The sequence below is a fragment of the Ursus americanus genome, chromosome 10 (genome assembly GCF_024610735.1).
Source record: "Ursus americanus isolate L20-20 chromosome 10, mUrsAme1.1.p, whole genome shotgun sequence".
NCBI lineage: Eukaryota > Metazoa > Chordata > Mammalia > Carnivora > Ursidae > Ursus > Ursus americanus.
The window spans coordinates 64244881-64264353 of NC_142136.1; the positions used below are offsets into that span (position 1 = coordinate 64244881).

General features: G+C 36.2%; 1 protein-coding gene across 9 annotated transcripts in view; it reads right to left on the reverse strand.

The window, feature by feature from the left end:
• NBEA (neurobeachin) overlaps positions 1-19473 on the reverse strand; it is a 662067-nt gene that overhangs the window by 70320 nt on the left and 572274 nt on the right. For all 9 annotated transcript variants that reach the window (XM_087865187.1, XM_045796974.2, XM_045796975.2 and 6 more), the window contains 2 exons: positions 12231-12371; positions 2388-2507 (listed from right to left, as the gene is read on the reverse strand). In XM_087865187.1, coding sequence (XP_087721313.1) covers positions 2388-2507; positions 12231-12371 — 261 coding nt within the window. The remainder of the gene's footprint in view (positions 1-2387; positions 2508-12230; positions 12372-19473) is intronic.

A 19473-nucleotide genomic window follows, 5' to 3' on the forward strand; every position in this document is an offset into this window, starting at 1 on the left:
CACTAGATTTGCAAAAATTACACTGTTTATTATAACAGTGATGAGGGGGGCGTGGGGAAGGAGGCATCCTCACACACTGCTCTAGGGAGTGAATTATCATCTTTGGGAATAATGGTTTGGCAATATCTTTCAAAATTAAAAATGTATCTAGCCATTTAGGCATTAATAGACATTATCTTGTATACGTATACGCAAAGTTTATCAAGATCACTGCGCAAGGGTGTTTACTGCAGCCGTGTGGTGAATAATAACAATCAGAGAGAAAGACAAACTACCCATAAATAGGAGAGATTGCCTACATAAATTATTGTGTTTGTGTGCAGTGCACACCCTTGAAAAAGAAAGGGTCTACATGGAAAGATATTCAAGATATATTATCATAAATATGAAAGAGAACTGAAATGGGAAAAATCAGTGCAATGTCAAGCTGGGGAAATGAGCTCCTCATGAACTAATTAAGTCCGGGGTGCGGGGATAGGTCCTGTTTGTATTCAGCACAGCTGCGTGAGGATAAAAATACAAAAGCTCCCCAGTTAGTGACAGCCACATTGGTCTTCGTCCTTGATGATGTGACCCCCAGGAACCAAAGGAACACAGTTGGGAACAAAATGTAAGTGTTACTTGAAAAGTTCCAAAACAGGCAAATTCGGGGAGAAACCCTAGCAGTTTTAGAGGGAAAAGCCTGATAAGAACATTGGTCATCAGAGACTGACCTATACCTTGGTGAGATATTTTTAGTGATAAGAAGCATCAATGAAGTTCTCAGGAGAGAAAGTAAAGTGTAACACTGTTATCTACTTACATATATGAGAACGATTAATTCTGATCTGTGTGTGGGTTTGTGAGGGTAGGGTTTGAATTAAGCTGAAAAGCCCATTTTCTTTTTTGTGATGATGTCTAGTAAGAGTGAGCAGACATTTTCACTTGAAATAATTTGATTCAATGTGGATACTGCTTTGAATTAAGATATAAATAACCTTAAATATGACAGGAAGCCTTAAAATATAGATAATAACATTTAATTCAAACACAAAATATTTATCGAGTGCCTTTATGAACACCAAGCTAATTCTAGAAGCCTCTGGACTCCTCCTTTTCTACGTAAATTCGAAACAGATTCTCTCCCTGATTTCATTGGTAGGAAGTCAGTTTAAATGACGGCTCATGGATACGTTAGAGTTTAACTCCTCCATGAAGTTACAAGGCTGCTAGGAGAAAACTGTATGCTCTAAGAGTTTAGTACAGTAAGGATGCATGTTAAATTATCTTATTTCCAAATATGAATATGTTATATGCACAAATTAATATTCATTTATGCAAACTTTGACAGTAACGAACAAAACACACGGAGAAGCTACACTCTACTAAGATCCATTCTGTTCATTTTCTGCTTTCAGACAGAACGGAACGAAGTTGTATTCAGCCAGTTTTCTGACACTTCAGTAATACTGTAACTGCCTTTAAAAATGTTTGCAATAGATAAACATATATATGAAAATGATAATTTTGACTTTCATTCACTGCCTTTTGTTGGACTGAGACCCTAAATGGAATAATTCCATAATATTTTTATATTTAACAATATGAGTGGCAGTGATGGGGAAAAAACTGCCTTGAAGAAAGAGGCCTTAGAGAGAAACACACGTACCTACGCGGTAACCTGACCAAATCCCATTACCAGAGAAAAAAATGAGAAAAATGAGAGAACAATTGCATGTTATTGCTTTGAATACAACTCTTTTCAAAAAAAAAAAAAAGCCCATATAAATGAATAACAAATATTTGTATTTAACAACAGTTAAATAGTACCAACTGTAAAATCACTCCGCGCTCTGCCTGTTCCAGGGTATTGTGTGTATGTTGGTTTAATCTAATGTGTATTGTTGCATAGTATCCCCAGGCACAGTCAAGTAAAAGCTAAGGCTGTACAGAAAAGCCTACATTTTAAATGGGTCTTGTCATTAATGCTTTATTAATTGCCCCAGGCTACGTAAACCCAAAGCTGGGCAAGCTATAACAATATGACACATTAAGGTCAAATCCAATTCCTGCTGTGTTTTATGGAATGGGCCAAATATTGAGTTAACAGCAGGAAAGGCAATTTATGGCCTTTTCTTTCCATCTCCAGATTATTCGATCTAAATTAGATAGGAATTTTTTGAAATTACGAAAACACCTTAACCGAATAATATAAATGAATTCTGAATCATTTTCTGTGATGCTCAAAATTATTTCCTCTAGTTTCCTTTTAGGTTAGATGTACCGCATGATTTTAAAATACGATAGAACAAAACTGCAGCATGTCTTATATACCCAATTAAATAAAAAAAATCAAGATTTCAGCATATTTTAAAATTAAATTACTATCAACAAATAAAAGAACCTACCTTGACATCAGAAGTATCTCTCTGACTAGTTCTCCAAGACCTTGCAACCGAGGAGAAGGTTCGATCTGGATGGTCAAACTTTCCATCATTTGCATTGAGGAAGAAGGTTGTGAAAGGTTCCTAAGTGAAAAGAGGAAGAAGAATCAGGAATGTGACCCTCCTGAAGGCAGCTGCCTCGTTCCGTTGTAAAATACAACCATCTTTGAAACCCTTGTGAGGTAGAAACGGTGCAGGGTCCTGGAAAGACGCCTACGCTGAGGAGTCAGGAGGTGCCTGACTGGGCCTGACTGGGCAGCTGAGGCACTGTCACTCTGCAGCCTTCATAGGCCATTTTGCTCCTTGGGCTTTAGTCTTCTGATCCATAAGATGATGGAGGTGTAGTGCTCTACGATTTAATGATGAATGATTTTGCATTATTCTCGGTTTGTAACTCAGATGTTCTTTCTCATAACTAAGGCCATATGTAACAACACTGCCATAAGAAAACCACTCCGGCACTGGTCACTGCACTGTGGAATTGGGTAGGGGGTAGCCATCTTAGATTACCTATGGAAGTCTATTAAAGTACTTCTACCACATCACGGTCCGATGATCTTTTTAAAATGCAAAGTTCTGCTTAAAATCTTTCAGTGGCTCTTCAGAGCTCTTCGGAGAAAGTCTAAATTGCTCAACTTGTCTTAAAAGATCCCAAATGATCTGGAAACTTACCTGTCACCCTCCCTTCTTCACATTCTAAGGTCGTGCCACACTGCTCTCACTTCCTGTCCTTTGTAGAAGATGTGCCCTCTGCCTCGTACCAATTTATCCCTTCCTCTCACCGTCCTTACTTGGCTAAGTTCTTTCTATCCTTTATGCCTCAGCCAAGATGTCATTTTCCTCCTGAAAGACTTTCCTTGATTTGCTAAGCTCTCCAGTATGTTCAAATACACCCTATATTTTCTAAAGACATCACTGAAACACTTGTCATACTGTTTTGTAAGTGATTTGTAACCTATCTCCTCACTCCCCACCATGGAAACAGATTCCATCATCTATCATGTTCACTGTTTTATCTCCAACACTTAGAACAATACCTGGTACACAGAAGTTGCTACATGTATACTTTGGTGAAGAAATGAATGAAATAAAGTTAAGTGCAAATGAGAATAGATGAACTCTAGTCCTTTTGGTATTCTGTCACTGTCACCTCACAGAAACACTGTATCTGCTACCCAGTACATGTTTCCATAGCAGGAAACCTGAGAATGACTACCACACGTGCCTAATGCATTTCATTTTAATGCTTTTTGTATACTTTCTTGTTGGGAGTGAGGCATTATTTCTGATCTCATTAAATCCACTTCTGAATAACATTCATTCTTACCAAGGATTTCTTACTTAACTACAAGTATAACACAGATAAATACCTATTTCCTTTCCCACGGTTTAATTCTCTCTTATGTCTAGGATGAATGACATGTCACCCCTAGGTTCAATAATGCTAAGAAATCTACACGACGTTTTCCTGAACAGTTATTTTTCTTTAATATGTAATCTCTATTAATTCTTTCATATCTATGAAATATTACGGGGCCCCATTGAACTTTTCTTGCTGCCACTGGCCGTAAGGGCCAGCTGTTGGGCAACAGCTACAACCATCCATCTTCCTCAGTCTCTTCCTAAAATTTAGTGTGGCTGGATGTCATCAATGTTCTAAGTTTGTAACAGATCACCGATTTTTCATGATCAGTATCGGATGACAGTAAGGATGATTAAAGAGACGGGATGAAGAATGATACAATAGAGAAGGGTTATATTACTGATTCACCTGAAAATCAGATCTGCATTCAGGAAGTCCATATTGCTGTTTAAGATTTTAAGTGATAAGAAAGACAAATAGATGTCACTGAAATTAAGTTAGGAAGAAAAATTTTATGAGATGTCCTTCATTAATTAATTTGCTTTGCAGATTTTTAGCTCACTAATAAACATTAGGTAATTAATGCGGCATATCTTATCACCGGGTTAGTTCAAGTGGGGATAAGAACAATCCTAGAAGTAGCAAATGGCAACACTGAATGAAATATGACAGATGTAAGCTGGAATCTGGGTAGAACAAACCATTAACTTCTTTTAGGCAAGTTATTTAACCTTAAGTAGCTGTGTTAAGTAACTGCTCCAGGTCCTTCATCTACGTTAATTGGGAAGGACAACACCTCAGGGATAATTACGGGTATTACATATAATTAAATAATATTGAGGAAGCTTGAAGTGTCTCACCTAACACAGTTATAAAAATGACTACAGCTTTATGAACGTGTCAATCTTCACTGCTGGGCTGGGCTTCATGACAGACTGACAACCTGACCGGACTCTTCCTGCCTTCGGCTAATCCATCGTATCCTTAGCACCAAGTACCGTGCTTGGCTCAGAGTCAGTGTTTAATAAAAAGTTCCTTGAATGCACCTACACATACAAGTACTGTTGAGAGATTAGGTATGGCTGGGGAAGAGTAAGATAGTTTTTGTCAGTTCTTAACTATTCGTTGGACCAAAAAGTTGTAACTTCAGAATGCACTTCTTTATTGCCCTAGGATGCTGATGTCAGGTGTGGTGTGTTTTTGTTTTTGTTTTTTTTTCCTCTTTCTCTCTCTGCAGGTCATAGGCAGAGATTAATTTAGAAGGATCGCACTTGTCTATATGATTTTTAACCTATTACACAGACATGAGTGAAGGCCCATTTATACATGCAAAGCCTTATTTTTTTTTTTTTTTAAATCATCAGCCACTAAAAGCTGATCTATCTCTATCCTGACCTAAATTATACAATCCTTCCTGGCTTTTAGACCTTAACAAAGGCATGCCAAAAATAGCACAGATGGGCACAGTAAAAAGAAATCTGAAATTAAAGAATTACTTTTATTTCTGGTCATGAAGTTTATGAAACCGGTGGCACCCAAAAGCAGAGAATATGGAAGAATTCCACATTTCACAATTTTAAGTAGCTTTTAAAAAGATCTGATTAACAACTGTTTTAGGGTCACATACTATATTACCAACATATATTCTCATTATTCCTGAAGGCCTCCGGCTGCGACAGTGGTAGAGTACGGATAGAAATGGATAACCTATTTGTTTCTAAGTGAGTATTGATCTTTCAAGCTCTGATTACCGTGGAGATTACCTTTTTCCATGCGTTTCCTTATTACCTTCAAGGCACAGTGGAAGGCTTTTCGTTTTTCATTTGACTCATGCCCAACTAACAGAGAGGATTAAGTGCTATATTAAACTTAAGAAACTTTTGTATTTTTTTACTTACGATATGCGGATTAAACCATTTTGTATGTGTACATTACCATATTAGATAATTTATCATTCTACTTAGAAAAGCTTTCGGTTTGGAAGATGTACAAATGAAAACATATTAAGCAGAAATTTCAGAAATTAAAATGCTGGCATTTGTTGGATTTTACAAGCTTCCTGTTAGATCCTGTGATATGAACGGCTGATGGCAGACCTCCTTCTCCTAATTACATCTACCCTAATGTCACTTTGTAGTATCTTCCAACCCTGTCTTAGTACTAGAAAACAGAACCCGCCAGGCCTGCACTGGGTAGTCGTACCTGTCCTACTGAATTTGATCCTAACCCTTATCCCCTGCCGGGACACCAACCACCTTTCCTGCCTTTCAATGATTACAGACCAATCAACTCCATCCTGGTCAATCTAACCCCGTTCCCCTGTCCCTCTTCTCTTCACTCAAGCCCTTTATTCTTCTGTCTTCTATTATATTTGCTTAGTAACCTCATAAGGATCTTTTAAGTCCCTCTCTGCTGTACTTTTCTTCTTTGCCTTCCTTTCATTTGAAACAAACCCCATTCGTGGGGAATAGGCAGTGCTTGGAACGTAACTCTACCAAAGGAAAGGTGTGTATCTTGAAGGGATATGAAGCATAATGAAGACCAAAGGGACGGCCACGAAGACAAGGGGCGCCTGTTTCTGTGCTCAGAACTGTATTATTTCAGTTAACTGCAGCCTCATGATTATCCTTCAGAGTAGGTATAATTATTCCTATTTTACATCTGAGAAGATTCAGGGTCACATTCTAGGAAATGGAGGCCCCATTATTAGTATTGTGCATTGTCTGACTCCAGAAGTTTGTTTTCTCCCATTCCTTTTGAAGGAATCCAGAAGTATCTTTTAGAATCTTCAAAAAGGCTCTTTTAATTAACCCATATACCTATTATAAACCAGGTTTTGGTTAAAAATTCGTTATCTGTACGGAGATTTTTTAAAAAAGGAATAGAATTACTACATGACCCAGCTCTTCCATTTCTGGGAATTTATGCAAAGAATACAAAAAGACTACTTTGAAAAGATACATGTACCCCTATGTTCATTATAGCATTATTTACAATAACCGAGACATGGAAACAGCTTAAGTGTCCACTGATAGGTGGATGGATAAAGAAGTTATGGTGAATTTATACAGAGGACTACTACTTGGCTATAAAAAAGAATGAAACCTTGCCATTTGTAATAGTATGGATGGACCTTGAGTCTGTTATATGCTAAACAACATAAATCAGATAGAGAAAGACAAATATTGCATGATTTCACTCATGTGGAATCTAAAAAAAACACACACACAGATGGACAAACAGTAAAACGAAACACATTCATAGACAAAAAGAACAGAGTAGTGGTTACCAGAAGGGAAGGGGTTTGGGCACTGGGTGAAGTGGGTGAAGAGGCTCAACTGTATGCTGATGAACGGTAACTAGACTTGGGACGGTGATCCCTTTGTAGTCAATACAAATGTCAAATTATATAGCTGTCTACCTGAAACTTACATAATAATAAGAAAATAATGAAAAAACAGAATTCCTCGTCTTCCTCTAAGTAAATTTGCATTGTCCTTAAGCATCAGTATTCAAGATAAACATGACAACACTATTTTATTTAGTAGCATTATATTTGGGCTTTAATTATAATACCTGCAAAAGTGTTCCTATGATTTTTTCACTACAAATACATTCTTTTAAAGATACAGGCTCTTGGGCAGGCCTTCCAAAAAAGCCCATAATTTATTTTTAAAAGTTCCAAATTCCAAACAACTGATTTATAAATGAACTTTTGTTGCACAACCTATTTAACTTCCTTAAAGATTATGATTAAATGTTTGACAAATGAGTTTTGAATAGTTAGGTGGAATATAGTGAATTTGGAAGGTGACTAGGTCGCTGAGGGATGTAAAGGTCAGAGGGTAAGATTTAATTACTTCTATGTGTATGTTATATACTTAATGTTCAGGGTAAGATTTAAAGTAAAAACATTCCAAGTAAAATGTGCCTTTTCTACCAGTTAATATCTGAAGAAACTCCAAACTCCACTCTCATGGTTCATTCATCATTTGCCCAGTGGCACCTCTCCAGGAACCAGGCTTTTCAGAGTCTTATAATTCAGACAAGTGATTTCACTGGTAGTTTGTCTAAAATAATATTTTTAATTTAAAGAAAGTTGATTAGGATTTTAAAGCAGTTATTATCATTGTCATACTACACATATTGATTGAAACTAATAATGAGTTTAATGACTTTGGGTCCAAAAGACTTGAAAGCTAAAGGGCAAATACTTACTCTGTACCTTGTTTTTATGAACAAATTCTTAGTGACACGAATTTTAATGCATTTTCTACTTCATAAACCCCGTGGAATGGTAGTGAGGAAATCACAATTCCCTGGACCATTAGGTTAAACACTTAGTAAGCTATTAGACCGGGATACTTGTGTTTATAACAGCACGACAAAAGATGTGTTAGCTAAATGAGTCTCCGTGAAAGCAATCCTATAGATCTGTTCTGTCCCATACGGTAGGCACTTGCTACATGTGACTCCTGAGTATCTGAAGTATGGCTCTTTCAAACGGAATGTGCTATAAATATAAAAATACATGCTGGGTTTCAAAGACTTAGGACCAGAAAAGAGTAGAATATATCATCAACATTTTTTATATTGGTTACATGTTGAAAGTACAACATTCTGAATATACGGGGTTAACAAATATGGTTATTAAAATTAATTCCACCTGTTTTTTTTACTCTTAAATGTGGCTGCTAGAAATTTTAAATTACGAAAGTGGCTTGCATTATATTTCTATTGTGCAGCAGTGTTATAGATAATACTGAAAGGGTCTTTCTAGAATAAATATGTACAGAATTTCTGCCATACTCTTGTACAGATTCAAATTTGTGCTCCATTTCACCGGAATAATAAATCAACTTAAGGATGAATTATGATTTATGATTTGAGAAAGTATTTAGCTTTATCAGGGATACAAGAGTGTTAAGTTAAATCAAGCTGTTGATAGCAAGTATTTTTTTTTTACAGATTAATTAATTTATTTTTGAGAGAGAAAGACAGCGCATGCTCGCATGAGTGCATACACGCAAGTGGGAGGGAGAGAGAATCCACAAGCAGGCTCCCTGCTGAGCAAGGAGCCTGACACGGGGCTCAATTCCAGGACACTGAGATCATGACCTGAGCCAAAACCAAGATTCAAATGCTTAACCGACTGAACTACCCAGGTACCCTAAAAACAAGTATTTTTACGGACTCACATAAATAAGTCATAAATCTGACTTCAGACTAATTTGATTACACATACGCTATTAGATAGCAATTTATATATTTCAAAATACTATCACATATATGCTCTCAATTAATTCTCAAATAATCAAGTTTTATGATAATGTTCTTTCTGAAATGATTTTGGACCTTTTTTCCCCCCAATCACCAAAACACCCAAGAGACGTGTCTTACTCTCCCCATGGCAGTGGTGCAGTGGCTCACTACAGCAATATCATTGATGGGACCCAAGGTGATGGGTAAAGGCCTCCCACGATGAATATCTCTGGCTCAGATGCTTTCTAAAAACTTCTTTCTCTAACAGTTTTTTGGAAGTCCCTTTGAGCGTGAACTCTATGAAGCCAAATAGACCGTGCTGCTTAGGAAGTACATGTCAAAGGCTGCTTAAGCCTGGGTATGTCTTTTCTTGCCCTGCAGAGTGAATTCTGAGCAGCAAACATAACTTGAACTTTACTGGCACACTTTTTCTCTAGGTTTTTTTTTTTTTTTTAACTCCATTTGTTGATTTTGTTGTTGTAACATTTTTATAACATGCACTGCTAATCAGTCATTTCCCATTGGTGGTGGTAATGACTGAGAATTTGCTTTTATGATCTCACCATTTGGTGATCACAGAATTTATTAGTCTTTTTGTTTTCTTGTCTGCCTATTTGTGAGCCCAAATCAAATAAGAACATATTTTATGTCCATCATAAAGGACACCAGCTCCTTGAGATCTTGACTGGTAATTTTTTGTGTTTCTGTGTTTTGTTTTGACCTGTGGTTGATATTACAGGATAGAAGCTATAAGTTCTTAATATACCTGTGTGTCTGTAATTCAGAAAAGCCTTTAACTCCTGTGTGAGTCTGAAGTATTTTCCTACATCTGGAGAGTATTAAAAAATTATTACAACCCATAAACTAAAGTGCTCTGTTCTGATTGGTTTATAGGGGTAACCGAGCACCTATTTGAATCTTATATTCCTCAAAAATTACCAGAAAATAAATAGAAATTCTTACTCTTTAAAAGTGCTAGAGTTAAAAAAATATTTTTAAAGAAACATCAGCTCAGAAACATTTTTCTAAAAAAATCCAAGTTCATGTAATTAAGGTGAATCTTTGGACAAATTAGACTAATAACTTTGGTCTAAAAACGAAAGTTTTATGTATTTTCCTTTAGTTTATAATTACAGATTTATTTTTTAAATAAGGTTTGGGTTTATTTTCTCATAGGCTAGTTAAATCTAAACTTTTTTAAACTACTTAGACTGCTTTAAGATGATAAAAATATAAAATTTCTGTTCAGTTAAACTGAATCATAACTCTGACAAATCTTTCATTGTAATAACAGTAATTGTTTGTAGCACACTACCTATCAGTGATTTATAAGTTACTTAAAGGATACTCATACTGTATTTGTTGTAAGTTCAATTTGTCCCCATAACAGAGAGAATGTTTGAGAAGGACCTCCAAACTAAAGCTGTCATTTAGATAGAGGAAAAAAAATCTTTGAGAATATAAGATGTGGTCTCATGTACATACATTTTCATGTACTCTATTTTACCAGTGTGTTTCTGAGGCAAATCAGCCTCATGAAACAGAGTGATCTAAGGTATGCTTTGGTAAGGCGAGAAGACATCGTTGATTGTATTGATTTATGGACTGGGTTTAACATTCTATAATACTCCTCAGTTGCTTATAGAAAAAAAAAATTCAGACCATCTGACTCTAGTAACTGCTCTTAACTAGACTGGATTGAAGAAAGCAAGACTAAAGACTAAAGCAAGAAGATTTGTTAGGGCTTCTGCAATAATCTAGATGAGAAATAATGGGAGCCTAAACTAAGGAAATGCCAGAGTTAATAGGGCAAGGAGACAGACTGCAGAGATATTCAGTTGGTAGAACCCAGATGAGGTGATGTCTAATTGGATGTAACAGGCTGGTGAAATAGAGAAAATCTCTCGATCAGGTAACTGGGTGAGTGATCACGCCATTTATTTAAATAGGAAACGCAGGAAGAGCCACAACAGGTGTGTGAGGGAGATGAGGAGTTCATTTCTGGAAATGGCATTCAGGGAGAAATATCCAGTAGGCACTTGGAAATAAAGGCTGGGATCCAAGAAAAACGCTTGCAATGAAGACAGAAGCTGGAAGGCATTAGCTTATAATTAAATGGCATTGTCCAGATTAAGTATACAGAAAAATCTTGGGGAACACAAATGTCAAGAAAAAAAAAATCTGGGCATGAGCCTGGATAGGGCAGTTAAGATGACAGGAAGTAAACCAAGAGAGGATATTGTCTGCGAAGTCATGAGAGGGAAGAATTTCTTTCTTTTTTTAAAGATTTTATTTATTTATTTGAGAGAGAGTGAGAGCACAAGCAGGGGCTGCATGAGAGGGAGAAGCAGGCTCCCCACTCAGCAAGGAGCCCTAAGTGGGACTCGATCCTAGGACCCTGGGATTGTGACCTGAGCAGAAGGCAAACGTCGAACTGACTGAGCCACCTAAGCGTCCTGAGAGGGAAGAATTTCAAGAAGGAGAAACCGAGCAATGGTGCCAAATGCTTCCGATACATCACGGTAAGAAATGAGATGTTCTAGCCCCATAATTTGTGACTTCCACAAAAACAATTCAGTAAAGCGTGGGTGTGGAACCTAAATCAGCCAGGCTAAAGACTGAATGGGAGATGATGAAGCAGAGAGGAGCACGGGACAGCGCAGTATAGTGGAGGCTGTGCTTACACGTGACTATGAAGGGTGAGAACTGGAAAGTAACTGCAGGGTTGGTCGGGGTCCAAGGAACCTTGTGTGTATGTATGTGTGCACGTCTGTGTGTACATATGGACGTATAAACGTATTTGAAAGATCGGAGAGACCTGAATGTGTTAGGAGAAAGAGAAAGAAACAGAAAGAAGTCTTCAAGGCATTCAGAAACTGTTCTTAAAGTATACTGCATAAGAAGCAAGCCTGAGAGGGCCAGGGGAAGAGCCAGCTTATGACCACCAGTGAACAAAACAAACTGTGGACCTTAGGGACGCACTCCAAGAGTCTGGTTCCTTTTATAACTGGTTTAGGCTTAAGAAGCTCACAATAATCTATCTTCTTAACCCGATTTCCTAAATGAGAAAACTCATTTAAAAAAAGGATTCAGGTTTTGATTTCTCGTCTCTACTTCTACTTCACTGGCCTCTAATCTTTGTTTAAAACAACCAAGTACAGTAACTTAATGAAGATACTCACAATTCGAACAAGCCAGGATAAGGTAGATGTTGCTGTTGAGTAATGCGTATTATAATGGTAGGGGGGACTTTGATCATCTTCCCACGTCTCATAACGCTCTGCGTAAAACACAGCTCTCTTTGGGTTCAAAGCACCGATTGGCTGTAAGAAGAGAAAAGAAGCACTTCACTTAATACGGTTATATTAAACATTCTATATTATAACTCTTAATGCTGAAACTATTTACCATTAATTCATTTTAACCATAGAGCATAAATAATTTTGTATTACATTTTATCAAATTTGACTGTAATATTAATTACAGATCATTATACTTGCTAAAAATCTCTCAGGAAGATGATTTATATATGCAAAGTTTCCGGATTTTACTAAAAGTTTCAGCAAACTGGATTACTAGGAATGATCCAGTTTATTTTTATTTATTTATTTTTAAAGATTTTTATTTGTTTATTTGACAGAGAGAGCAAGAGAGCACAAGCAGGGGGAACAGTAGCGGGAGAGGGAGAAGCAGTCTCCCCACCTAGCAGGGAGCCCGACGCGGGGCTCAATCCCAGGACCCTGGGATCATGACCTGAGCCGAAGGCAGACGCTTAACCATCTGAGATACCCAGGCGCCCAGGAATGATCCAGTTTAAACTGTCAAGGCAAAGCCAAGACTTTTAATGTCATTTTCCTGCCTACGTAGTAATAACCATAATGAACGTTTAGCTTGATCATAGGAAATCAATGAGAAGGTGAAGCAGTTGACCATGTGACAACCATATTAGAGAAAACCTTGTCTTACTAGAGGGTTACCCACAGTGAGAAAGACAATAATCACCCATATAGAAACCCTGTTGGAATGCTGGTTCCATTCTGTTATCATACAAATGGCACATACATCTTCTTTATTAAGTGAAACTACAAACCTAAGGCTGATGAAAATAATCCAGACAATTCTGAGTTCCTAGAAAGCATTTTGTAAGGCCACGAAGACCCTTCAGATCATCCCAATGATGATGTTAATCCTTAGAGTGGAGCACACAGTAAAATGCTCAGGATACAATATACACAGATTCTTTTTTCCAACAAAGCATGTGTTAATTGGGTCATTGCCTCAAACTTCTTAGCACACCTAATCATTAAAAGAATTTCTAGCATATAGTCCTCATGATTTCAAATAATAATCTGTTTTAGCTTAGTTTCTGTCTGATTTTGGTTTATGGGACATGGAGTCCATTCTCATGATACCTAATAGCTACATTATTTTGCTTTAGGATGCATACATACTATTATATATAAATATTTATAGCGAAAACAAAAGATGAATACTAAGTATAATATAGAACTCCTTTATTCAAAATTTAATATTACTAGTTAACTATGAAGTTCCCCCCAGGGCTTAATTTTAACAAGAGGAGTACTAGAAAATTAGTGTTTCTGTGGGACAAATAATGTTACACAAGAGAGAAAGATTCATTTATAAATTGTTTGTAAGCTTTTTCTTTTGGTCCCATGGGACTAATTCAAATAACACAATGATGTCAGCAGTTAAAAGTCTGTTAGAATTTCCATAATAAACTCTTATTTGCAAGGGCTCTTATCCTTAATACTAAAATTATTTGTAAACTATGCTCATTTTTCTTTAACTTGATTATAACTTAACAAAGACTAAACAATTTAATTATTTTTAAAAAATTTTTGAAAAGTTTGGTTTAATTTAATTATTTAAAAAATCTTTAAGAACTTTGGTTTAAATATATTTTTTTAAATATTCTAAGGCTTATATTTTATTCTGTGTTACATTTCATTGTTCATCTCTCAAATCTTTTTACATGGGTATAAAAAGGCAATGTAATTTCATTAAATGCCACATAGAATATTAATAATATTTAAAACAAATATAGAATTAATTTTTGGGGTCAAATTGTACTTAATATAGTGGAATAAATGTGAGCCGTTACTGAATTGGAATAGTTTTTCCTTTAAGACAGCCAACATATTTTATGCTTTTCTAGATGTGCAGACATCTGTTTTTCTACTTCAGTATTAAAAGATGATTTTTTCAAAGCATTTAAAATGTTTAAGACTGTGTTCTCTCTTGACTATGCTAATGGATCTTTCACGTGCATAAAATGGCCACACAATCTGTAAGGATTGACCTTATCTGAGATTTTGTTTGTTCTGCAAGGACCACACAAAACATTCTTGAAAAAGGAACAAAGCCCTTCCTCTAATCTTTTCCAGCCTTCTCCCCAACTACTGGAAAAGGGATAAAATAAATATTTGCACTTTTTATTTTACTCGAGTTTCATCCACGTCATTTTTTTGGAGTGTTTGACAGAATACTACTTTGTAGGGAACAACTGCACTGTAGGAAAGTATGTACACGCCTCCATTAGTAACTTCTTAAAATGAATTTCCAATTATGAATTTTTATCTAATGCATTTGGAAATGAATTTTATATAACAAAATGTTTATGATCTACTTCGTACTTGTTATTTTTCTATTATATTGCTCTGGTAATCAAGAAGCAGTAATCATCTATAGGAAAAAGGCTTGAAAATGTCCAGGAAACAAAAATTTCATCACAGATGACATATTTCCTTATGGGATCCAAACATGTAATATCTATCTATTTATCTGCCTATCTGTCTACCTGTCCATCTATCAACTACCTGCCAATAACGATCTACTTACCTATGTATAAACTGATATGGTTGTGTTTGTTATGCTTTTAAAATTTGAGCAAATAATGCAACATCAAAGCCATTTGAATTTAGCAAACGAATAAGGTAGGAAATCTGGTGAAACAGTAAAACTCTACTTCATAAAACATATAAGCTTGTTTTGTAAACATTTTCAATTTTTACCATAATTACCCATAGTAATTATCACCAGTTTCCTTTTCTCTCAAACAGAAGGCTTTTAGGAACAGCCACCTCTATGCTTCTTAAGTGTTTCCGTATGAAAAGGTTTAACTGAAAGTTTAGACCTTGCTATTAGATGTATCATGATTTTGTTCTTGTCAGTTTGTATGCCATAATTTGACACTGTAACAGACAAGAGAAAATGATGCAGATAACAATGCAAAAATTAAAAATAAAAATTCCACCTCTGTAGCATTTCTTATTATAATTCAGTTTCTAAAACTGTTACAAAGCCTACATAGCTTGCAATAAGAACGATTTTCAATATAAAATCGGTGGAAAATCATATGTGTAACATTACCACGTCTACATAAAACTATTGAATTTATTGAAGAATTGTTGTTGAGGATTTTCTCTACTCTATCACTCAATTTCCCCTGTTTGAATATTAAAGAGAGAAATTTGTCTCAGTCTTAAATACCACAAAAAGCTTTGTTTTCCTGAAAACAAAAACAAAACAAAAAACACCTGCTACTTTATTATATGGAACAAAGATCTTAACAGATACTCATGGAGGTTTACATTATGAAAGGCTCTGAGAAATATTATTATAAATAGAACTGGTTAACCTTGTTCACTCCAGTGCTTACCATTTATCTATTTTTACTAGAACCTCATCCTTCTTTTTTGTTTTCGTAATAACTATTAATAGGCAATAGAACTAGGGCTCCTTGAAAAGTTCTGGTTAGAACCCTATGGCATGCATTTCTGAGTGTGAACTTTTTCTTTGGTTACATTTTCCTATTTTCTTTCCTTTTCTGTTCTCTTAGCCTTAATCGATCAATACCTTTCTCTTTTATGAAACTTGCAAGTTTTATCAAGTGCATTTTATGGGATAGGTGTATAAAATAAACAAAAGAGGTGAAAATGAACAACAAAGATAATTTAAATAAAAAGTACTAACTGAGTAAAGGGTACTTTATGAAGCATTCAAAGAACTTGAGAGAATGTGAAAGTCTGGGCACATGGCTGGATTGATTTGAATAAATAAACAAATCAAAAATAAATGTGGATTGACTCGAGGCGCAGTCAATGCCATTAAAATAGATTACAATTTCTAAGAACAAAAAAGGTTTTCCAGAGGAATCAGAGGTCCAATTAAAGTAATATTAATAAAACTGAATTCTCGTATTTCCAAAAAAACTTGAAAATGCTCATTATGTTCACGGTATTAGGATTCTACTTATATATAAAAAATGTTTGTGAGCTCACTACTGCCAGTGCTGCCTGCTGCAAATGCTAATGGTACTATATATTTATAAAAGACACTGTTTTCACATCCATTTTCTAGACTGATTTTCCTAAATCTTGAGGTGGCCAAGGCATTCATTCTGAACCTAACTTCATGAGAAGGAGACAGGTACGTGGGTCTCTACTCTTTCCACAATACTGCGTTGCCATTTCATGGTGAAATAGGAAATTCTGATCTTGATGGCATTTTTTTCTTCTATAACTGTCTACTTAATTCCTAAACCATCACAGATCTTCAGAAATGGAATGCACCCTACAGGCCTACAAGTCCAACTCCCTCACATTATAGATGAGGACAATGAAGAAACGTCCAATCAAGACTGCACTACTGCTAGTCAGAGCCTATACGTTTCACAGAACAAGCTGAAGCTTTGTGCTAGACACAGCTGGAAGGGGGATACAGCTGATTGATCTGTTTGGCTCCTAAGTATTGCTTTTGTTATCTCAATACTCTCAACACATCTGAGCTTCTAACATATCAAAGTTATCTTGTTATCTCTCATAATAATAACCAAGGGCTTGGGAATCCTGAGAAGAGGCTTCAAGAATTCTTGTCTTTTCATTTTTTTCAGTCATGAGCTATATATATCATCATTCTTCAAATTCTCAGTTAGGACAACATAGAAATCATACCTGCATATGCTTCTGTGCTCAAGGAAATTTCCTGCCTCTCTTCTTATCTGACCAGGGAATTTCAATGCATTCTTCCCAAAGAAGCTCAAATTTCATCTGTGAAGGCCTACATGACACTTTCTGGTAATAGGTAAGTCTATAACTTTTTTTGCCCAGTAGGCGAGCCCTTCAAGGCAATGGCTTTTACTTATTTCTATGTTTGCAGACACCTGATACACTACTTGGCTCTTTTTAGGTATGTAATAAATGCTGAATGAATGAAGACTGATTGATCTGATTATATAAGATTTATTTATTTATTTATTTATTTATTTATTTATTTATTGGGGAAGGGGGGGCAGAGGGAGAAGGAGAGAGAGAATCTCAAGCAGGCTTCTCACCCAGCCCTGAGCCTGAGATCATGACTTGAACCAAAATCAAGAGTTGGACACTTACCTGACTGAGCCACCTAGGCGTTCCTGATTATATAACATTCAAATTTCCATATGGAAACTTCCGACAAAAATTTTAAGCAAAATCAAAAGACAAAGTGAAAAATATTTATAGCACATATGATAAAGGGCTAGTTTCTTTAAAAAGTGAGCTCTCACAAATCAGTAAGCAACTAATGAATAATCTAGTTGACTCAATGAGCAAATGAGGTGAACAAGCAATTCACAGAAGCAATTTCCAGTATATGTAGGAAGAACAGCACCAGCTCATACAACATACTGGGCATCTATTCTCTTTCTGTTCAGCATACATTACTCCTTCTTCCTTTATGAATCACTCCTTCCTGACTCTTGGAATACCTGGTGCAGGTGGGCTGACTCCATTATCTGATCCCTGGGTGGACATGTGATCCGGAGCGGGCAATCAGCATATGCTATCCATATGGCCCCTGAGATTAGTACAGAAATGGGCAGATAATTCAAGTTATTCCAGTGAAACTCTCCTGAAGCCTCTGGGAGAGAAGGTTTCTCTTTTTCTAGTGGTATTACAAAGGGATCACTGCGATAACACAGGGAAGCCTGTCTGAAAATGAAATCAGTGAAGGAAAATACCAGAGATGTAGCATCCTGTGACACTGGCGAGCCCTTGGGTCCAGTTTTCCCGAACTAACCAATCCCTGATTTCTCAGTTATGTGGGCCAATAAAAAATTTCTATTTTAAATTATAGCCGGTTTAAATTGATTTTCTGTTCCTTGCAGTCAAAAGTCAGAACTACATGGCAAATTTTAAAATGTCAAATAAAAACTATTTTTATTCATTAGATTGTCAAAAATTAAGTTTCCCAATACTCAGTGTTGGCCAGGGTATAGCAAAACATGATATGTCATAATACCATTGGTAGGAATATAAATTGGTATACATTTCTCATGGGGCAAACTGGTAATATTTTTTAAAATATGCACTTGCTTTTGATCCAATCATTCCACTTTGAGGAATTTATAATATGTAAAAAATCAGATACAAGGATATTTATATTTCTCACAACATTGCTTGAAATAGCAAAGCAAAACAAAGGGTCTGATTGAAAAGGTTGATTTGAACAAAATTCCAAGGTAAATTCATTCAATAAATATTGAGTGCCTACTATGTGTCCGTAATTACTCTAGACCCTACAATAAGATAATGAGGTTGTTGTTCTCATGATGTTTCGTGTGTGTGTGTGTGTGTGTGTGTGTGTGTGTGTGTGTGTGTGTCTTCAGAGGCAGAGACAGATGGAATCTAAATAAACAACTAGGTAAATGAGAAAACACCAGGGATAAGTGCTCTACTGACAATGAAAACAGAATGGGGTAGTAGCGACTGGGTGACAGGGACGGCATCTCTCAAGGAGAACCTCTAGGCAGAGGCTGACTGACCAGAGAAGCCAGTGATATGCAGTTCAGAAGTGAGAGAATTCGAGAGGGAGGAAGAGCTCGTACACAGGCTCTAAGGAGGCCTGACTGACATGTTCAGGGAACAGAAAGAAAGAGGGTGACTGAAGCACAGTAGATGAGAGGAAGGGCATAGGAGACGACGTGAGAACATAGGCCAAGTTATATCATATGGCTTCGCAGATCAGGGAAATGAAACACGTTTTATGGTAAGTGAAGGGGAGAGTCACTGAATGCTTTTAAGCAGGAGGTAAATAAGATCTGAGTTAGGCCTTAAAAAGGTAACTCCAGTAGTTTTGTGGAGAATGGATTACAGGTAATATTGAATTATTACGAGTACTAGGGTTGACAAAAGCCATCTGCATCATAGCATTATCAACATCATAGTAGTATCAATGGCTTTCTAAAAATCCTATAGTATATAAGTAATATATTTTTGCTAATTATTCAGAGAAAAAATTTTGAAGAATATACATAAAACTACAATAATAGTTGCCCTGGGGAGTGAGAGTAATGGAGATTTTTTAGTCTTCCCTAACTCCTTTTTACTGTTTGGTTAAGAATTTGGTTTATCCTGGGGCCCCTGG